This window comes from Sinocyclocheilus rhinocerous, unplaced genomic scaffold (assembly GCF_001515625.1).
Source record: "Sinocyclocheilus rhinocerous isolate Xijiao unplaced genomic scaffold, SAMN03320098_v1.1 scaffold18799, whole genome shotgun sequence".
Classification (NCBI taxonomy): domain Eukaryota; kingdom Metazoa; phylum Chordata; class Actinopteri; order Cypriniformes; family Cyprinidae; genus Sinocyclocheilus; species Sinocyclocheilus rhinocerous.
In genome coordinates this window covers 155-8,406 of record NW_015639193.1, presented here as the reverse complement: position 1 = coordinate 8,406, position 8,252 = coordinate 155, and the positions used below count along the sequence as shown (strand labels likewise).

The 8,252-nt window shown below is 35.3% G+C and overlaps 1 protein-coding gene across 1 annotated transcript; it reads left to right on the top strand.

Moving 5' to 3' along the window:
• Positions 1-1,166: 1,166 nt before the first annotated feature.
• Positions 1,167-7,411, top strand: LOC107751037 (endonuclease domain-containing 1 protein-like; the record flags this gene model as incomplete). Its single annotated transcript, XM_016566606.1, is given in 6 exon segments — positions 1,167-1,379; positions 1,509-1,543; positions 1,641-1,946; positions 2,572-2,612; positions 2,614-3,154; positions 7,184-7,411. Coding segments are annotated over 4 exon segments (1,092 nt in total), but the record flags the coding sequence as incomplete, so codon positions are not given.
• Positions 7,412-8,252: the final 841 nt, after the last annotated feature.

Genomic DNA, 8,252 nt, shown 5'->3' with positions numbered 1-8,252 from the left:
AGGTATGCCACTTTGCCATCTGGACGAGATCACACTGTTCAAAAGCCGTGTCGCTGAAGAGCCCATGAAACAGTGACATGAGGTGAAATCAGAAAATGGAAATCATGTGTTGGATTAACCTGGGTAATGCTTGACCTGTGCTACTTTGTGAGAGAGAGAGAGGTCAGAATTATGCATTGTAGGGGTTCTCCTTTTGTTTATTTAATAAAAAAAATATATTAACAATCTGGTGAAAGGATTCCAGGAAAACCATGTGTTTGGACTTAAAAGATCATTGAGCTAAATGGACAATCACAACTTTTAATAAGGTCATCGTTTCCCAGTAAAAAGGTGGTGTAAACAAACTCTTTACCAGGATGAAATGTGCCAAAATAAAACCTTGTTCATATCTTCATGCTTTGTGTTCACTGAGATATTCTCTATCTCTTAGTTTGAGATGCTATAGCCAGAGTTTAGGCACAGGCCATCTGAACCTAATGAGCAGTTCAGCTTTTACAACCACTTTGTTGGACCTATAGATGATCAGACATCTGTTGTTTTCTCACAGGTAATAGAAGAGTGAGAGTTCATTAGATAATTTGAGATGTCTGATTGGTGAGCATAATGTTCTTTTGAGTCATCTTTACAGTGAATAGGTTAATATGGTTCACAAAACTGGGTTCAATCAGTTCAACATATCAAGGAAAAGACATGCATGAAAAACTTCAAGTTTTGATATAAAGCCTTTAAGTCTTACAAATAAAGCATTCACAGATTAATATAGTTAAATATTGTGAAATTTTATATCGCAAAATGTCATTAATTACTCACCCTCATGTCGTTTCAAACCTTTAAGACCTTCGTTCATCTTCAGAACACAAATTAAAATATTTTTGATGAAATCTGAGAGCTTTCTGACCGTGCATAGACAGCAACACAACTACCACGTTCAAGGCACAGAAAGGTAGTAAGTACATCGTTAAAATAGTCCATGTGACATCAGTGGTTCAACCGTAATTTTATGAAGCTATGACAATACTTTTTGTGCGCAAAGAAAACAAAAATAATGACTATTCAACAATTTCTTCTCTTCCGTGTCAGTCCTCGATGCACGTTTGATGCACATATTTATACTAAGTGAAAATGGTGGGAAAAGGTTTTCTTCTAATTGCAAGACCGTAACTCTGATAAATATTGGATGTTGTTTAATGCTTAAAGTGAGACCATGAACATAGACCTGCTCATTGGTTGAAGACCAGACGCAGTGCTACGTTGTGGCTGTGTGCAGAAGCCTAGTCATGCTGGCTGAATGCTGGCCAGAAGAGCACTGCTGTTGTCCAGCCTTCAAATGAGATAAGGACCGGATTTTTCTGTTGTTAAGCGCAAACCTGCATGACCAGGTATTTTGTTCTTTATTGTTTAATGGTTTAATATTAGTTTCCAGTATTATATTAGTTCCTGTGTTTAATTACTAAACTGAAGGTGTTATGTTATTTACATTATCACATTATTTTCTCTTCATTGAATAGGTTAATAGCTACTTGCTCTTGCTCTAAATTTTGAGGTAAGTACAGTTATGCTATTTATATGTGATTTTAAATATTACAAAATATATGCTATTGCTATATGTAAAATATGTATTGTGGCTCTTGATCTTGCAGAGAACTTGATCCATCCTCTTCATCATGCTGCTGCTTCTTCATGTGCTGATGCTGTCGCTTCTCTCCGGTGGTTCAGCCAAAGTTGTGCAGAATTTTGAGAGTGGCTGTGGTCAATTTTTTGCAAATGGAAGATCACCAACAATATTTCCTGATCCACAATACAGGCAGATCTGCCAAACTCTAAATAATGATGTTTATTATGCCACATTCTATGACACTGACAACAAGATCCCCGTGTACTCAGCCTACAAGTTTGAAGGGCTAAAGGACTGCACAAGACTAGACAAGTGGTACATTGAACCTCAAGTAAGTGAAATATTACTCTAAATGGGTTCAGGTAATTGTTGTACCATATTACATTTGTTATTTATTTATTTAGTGTGGGTGGAGTTATTTCTTTGCTGTTTATCCTCTTAGACTTTGAAAATATTCACAGCTAATCTTTAAAGTAAAATCATTTTAAAAATATACATTTTTTTAAATCATATTTTTCTCATTGTATGCATGTAGCACCCTATGATGTAATACTTTGTCCAGCCTCCTTTGATAACAGCTCTTAGTCTTCTTTTACTCATAAGTGTCATAAGTTTGAAGAAAACATAAATTAGGATCTGACTGAGATCTTTCCAACTAGATCCATTGGTTCCATAACCATTCCATAATTCAAGATCATTCTGTATGAGCACCAAATAATGTGTCAAACAGCTTTAAAATCTAAAGAAACATGAGGATACTAAATCAGATAAATGCTTATAAAATAAGAGAGATATTGCTAATATATTATATGTGTAGTACAGTACAAAGCTGAATAACAGAAGGAGCTGTAAAGAAAGGTGGTATGATCTCAGCCTACAGAGTTTGCATCACATATTAGTATGATTTGTTTTCTCTTCTCCTTAAGCTAATGTTTTCAATTGATTCACTATTGCAGCTTGACGACAATAATGCATCACCAAACATGAAATTCGAGAAAGATACAAGGACTTGGAGGCCGTCAAGCTCTCAATGGAGACTATGAGAATTCTCGTTACGACAAAGGTCATCTGGCACCAGTCTACCAGGCACAGTCACAGAGCTGTGCTTATGCCACCTTCACTCTCACTAATGCTGCTCCACAAAACCCCTCTTTTAACCGAGGTCAGTGGAGGGTACTAGAAAAAAAAATTGCAGAAGAACTGTCCGATCAATGTCTACCGAAGAAGTATTCTGTTTACATTGTGACAGGGGTGGTACCAGGTACTGATAACATAAACAATAGAGTGAAAGTGCCTAGTCATTTCTGGACTGTGTACTGCTGCTTGGACAACAATAACAAATGTCAGATCTCAAGCGGGTTTATTGGAGAGAACAAGAAAGATACTCCCAAAAACAAAACTGTGAAGGATTTAGAGACAGAGTTGGCAAAGCTTTATAATGTTGATTCATTTGAGTTGTTTGATAACTCTACAAAACTCCCATCGAAGAAACAAAGTGAATCAGAAAATGAAAATAAGCTATTTCAAAATAAAGCACCAGTGAGCTATTGTCTGAAAGAGAAACTTTATCAAATGTTTTCTTTGTTGTTATTGTTACTTCTGACTCAATTATTATAATTGTTAGCGGAATCATGAAGAAAATCATGCTCATGCTTTGAAAAGGTGTACTAACATGAACTCCAGTTTTTCAAGAATTCTTTCAATTCTTAGATGTTCGACTGTAATAATTGAAACAATTATAATATGTATAAATGGAGTGCATAATATATTACACTAATATTAAATAAAGATGGTTTTTGTTTTGTTTTTGTTTTTTGATTGAAAAAAGAAAGTTTTTTGGCCCCTGTAACACAGTTCGTAGTTCGGGAAGAAGGAGGCGGGAACCGGCGAACATTTAAACACTTTAATAAAATAAACCAACACAAAATGAAAGTAAAGCGGCAGCCCCTCGCGGACGACTGCCGCACACAAAACAAAATCCAGGCCTGATCCTCTCGTCGTTGACTGTCGTAGCTCCTCCTTTTATTCTTCCGGAGCTCCTCCGTGGGACTCGAGACCGGTGAGTGGCGCAGGTGTCGCTCATTATCAATTACCCCACCGGCCTCGCTCCGTTCCCACGTCTCTCGGTTTATGTTCAATTAATGTTTTTTTTCTCTCTGGGCAATAACAGATTGTTTGTTTGTTTATTTATTTATTCGTCAGAGTGATTTTTTCCATATTGTTTACAAGGCCTCCTTTATGGGGGGAATACGTAAAGCGTAGACAACAGTATAAATACAATATAGCTAGACCTAAGCACATATACTTTTTATACCGATATTTTTTTTATGCTTTTGGTGCCAGTATGGACTAGGCTATTTGTAGAGCTGCCTTTGGCCTTTTACATTTTATTTAGGGCTGTCAAGTGATCCATTTTTTAATCAAATTAAAGGTCCTACCCGTCCCTCCCTATGTTGTTCCTGCGGCGCGAGGACGCACCTTCCGGGAGGGGGGCGATATGTCACGCCCATGGACTGTCTGTGTGTTCTCCCCATGTGCTCCCTGTGACCCAATTTCTCCCTCTCGTTGATTAGTCATTTGATTAACCTGTGTCCCGTTAATTACCCCTCGTTTAGGCTAGTATTTATAGTGTTGTCTGCCCCATGATTCCTTTGTCCGGTGTTATACATCTATTGGTGCTACGTGTGTCTCCTGCCTGCCTTGTGTTACCCCTTGGTTTGTTCATTAAAGACTGTTATTCCTGCTACTCCTATGTCTCTGCGTTCCTCGCTCCTCACAGTAGACATCCTGACAAGAACGAATGAGGACATTGCTCCCGAAGAAAAACTGAACATGAGAAGAGATTTGACAAACCTTTATAATTCATCTTTTCAGTTGTTTGATAGCTCTACAAATCCAACAAAAGCAAAAACATTATCTCACATTTTAATTATTAATATTATTTTTGAGTTAATGATTGTAATTATCAGCTGAATTATTAAATCAGTAAAATATATTTGACTGTAATAATTATGCAATTATGAAGTGTATAAATTAAGTGCATCAAATATTCCACTAATATGAAATAAAGATTGATTTTATTTTTTATTACTTCATGAGAATCATCAAGGGCATATATGTCCAGATACAGTATAAAGATTAGACAAATATCTCGATGAAAAGAAAAAAACATAATGCTCAATATATGGCAGCTGTAGGAAAGTTGTCAGGAGCATCATGATCTTTTTGCTCAAAAATGTTGTTTATGCACATTTTCTGGACTAACTTTTAGCCTGATGGGTTCGCTGAGATATTAAATTAATCATTTGATACAGTGCACTTGTGTACATACATGTTGTATTTATGTAAATATAAATATACATTTATATTTGAAAATACCGTCCTGTAATTACATCTGTAATTAATTTCTGTAGTGACATCTAGAATTACACTGTTGACCCTACCTATACCCCTTAAACCTAACCATACCACCAAACCTGCCCCTAACCATACCTGCACCCACCTTATTAACAGCAAAATTCAACATGAACAAAATAGATACACTGTACCTAACAATTCATTATTTATTAAGTACATGTTATAAAGTTTTTGGGGGGTTTTCTGTGTTTATTGAGACACATTAGGTGTTCAGAAACTTGTCCCATTCAGTCACTGTAATATTATTGCAACATAAATGTATTTACACTGAAAAAAACCATTGCTGGAAACATTGTATCACATACTAAAAAGCTTGATGTTGATTTTCCCAGTAAGGTGACAGAAAACTACAACACAATAGAGAGAAATGTTAAACACTTTCTGCATTTGTTTGTATTCACTCCTTTAAGAAAATTACCAGTAGTTGTGAGATCTTACTGGACTGTAAAACAAATTTAGGCACAAATTCAACTTAGAAAATGTGATACAGGAAGAACAGGAAGAGTTTGCTTAGTGTCCTATGCTATCAAAACTTAAGCTTGGAAAACACCTTAAGATAATTATTTTCCTCATTCAAGTAAACAGGATCTATATGACTAGAAAATGGTCACCATGTGGACTGACTTGGGTGCCAGTGAGTCATTCTGGCAAAATAGAGACCATGATCATTCACCTGGCAAAAAAATGTCAAGTGGATTTGGGTGAAGAGGGCCACAATTGATTGTGATATTCTGTATCCTGTAACAAAAGTCATATATTGTTTACTTTAAATGTTTATTTTCCTAATCAAACACACTTGTTAAGTGGACTTAAGGAAATTAGTTTAAATATGTATTGTAGCTATTGGGAGATACACTGTGCATCAAGTTTGTGTGCCTCATTATTTTAAAAGTGTTCATATATTGAATGACACCGGGAGGTTAGAAATACTCGCCCATCTCACTACAACACCAGTGTTTCTTTGCCTTTGGTGTCGGTATGTACTGTAATATTTATAGAGCTGCCTTTGGTCTTTTACATTTTATTCTTTATTATTTGTTGAGTAATTAATAGTAGATATTTACTTACATGGAAGATATCATAACAGTTTCTTACATTCACACATCATTGTTTCTTGAATAGGTTAATATCTTGGACTTGGATCTTGGACTTGCACTGCTATACATTTTAGGTAAGTGTTTATATGTGATTTATATATTATAAAAAAATATTTGAGTAATATTTTATAATATAAATCTAATATATATAAGCTGTTATAGCAATTACAAAAAATAAAAAGTATCACATGTGCTTGTTGTACCTGCAGAGAACTTGATAATTCATCATCTCATCCTCTTCATCATGCTGCTGCTTCTTCATGTGCTGATGCTGTCGCTTCTCTCCGGTGGTTCAGCCAGGGTTGTGCAGAATTTTGAGAGTGAATGTGGCCCTTTTTTTGCAAATGGAAGATCACCTACAATATTTCCTGGACGACAGTACAGACAGATCTGCCAAATGCAAAATAATGTTGATTATTATGCCACATTTTATGACACGCGCAACAAGATCCCTGTGTACTCAGCCTACAAGTTTGAAGGGATAATGCACTGTAAAAGACGAGCTAGTTGGTACATTGAACCTCAAGTAAGTGAAATATTAGTATTTAATAATAAACATTATTATATTATTATCTAAATTAATTCTGTTTACACTCTAGTTTACACCAATACAAAATTTATAGTACATAGTGAAAGTATTTTACCATCCATTACTGAAACAAACAATGCATCCTAACCATGAGAAATCTGGAGTAGAGCTTTAGTAATAAAATCAAGAAGAGTCTGTATTGCAGTGAATTTCTTGAGTGAAGTGCTGTAAGTCAAATCGACATTTGAAGGCTTGACGAAAAAAGACTTAATTTAGAAAACCATACACATAAGCACTTCATTTAGTAAACAGAGAATTAAATAACGTAGATGAGTAGATGAATGATTCCAAAGTAAAAGAGTTTGATGTTGTAGCATGTTTGTGTTAACACAAGTGTGTTGTGTAGCAAGAAAAGCTGAAGGATGAATGCTGCCTATGAACTGGAATGTACTTTTGTTTTTTGCTTTTTCCTTTTCTTATTTCTAGCATTCTCAAACATATCTTTCTCTTGATATAATATTGCAGATTGATGATAATAATGGAGGACCAAACATGGCATCTGAGGGGTCTGTGGATATTCAAGTACGTGGAGACCGTCAAGCTCTTAATAGAGACTATTACCACTCTAAATACCACAAAGGTCATCTGGCACCAGTCTACCTGGCAAACTCACAGAGCTGTGCTTATGCCACATTCACTCTCACCAATGCTGCTCCACAAGCTGATAATTTTAACAGTGTTTTATGGTGGAATGTAGAAAAATTGATGGCACAATATCTGGAAAGGGAATGCCATTTACAACCAGTATACATTGTGACAGGGGTGGTACCAGGCACTAATAACATAAACAATAGAGTGAATATTCCTAGTCATTTCTGGACTGCATACTGCTGCTTAGACCAGAATAACAGATGTTCAGACTCATGGGGAGCCATTGGAACCAATGACAATAACTCCAATATTGAGTACATGAGTGTGGCTGATTTAGAGGAAGAGTTGGAAAACCTTTATGGAAGAACATTTCACTTGTTTCAATAATAATAACAAAAGCAGGCAGGGGTTGCTTCAAAATAAAGCCTCACTGAGCGATTACACTTTGCAAACATTTTTGAGGGAACCTATTTTGAGTGATGTTTTATGCAGATTATTATAATTTCATTACGCTTATAATCACTATAATATTTCCTGTCAGAATTATAATAATAATTTCTAATATAATACTGCAAACCTTTGAGCTAGATGTCATAGCAGAATGACAATTGTCTCTAAAATAATAATAAAAATGATTTCATTGTAACTATTATCATTATACTGTCTATGCAAAACTTACCTCTAATAAAAATCTTTAATACTGTAAACTTTGTACTGGATCCTTCAGGAGTGTCAAACTCATTTTCACTGAGGGCCACTTCAACATTATGGCTGCCATCAAAGGGCCAGTTGTAACTGTAAGACTGTACAAATGTTACTACTCCTTAACATATTGTTAAATAACTGTCTCTTTATTTTATTATTACTTATTTAAGTTACAAATATTGCATATGCATTTGCATAGATGTAAAAATATATGTTATTGCTCGGTGTTATTTTAACA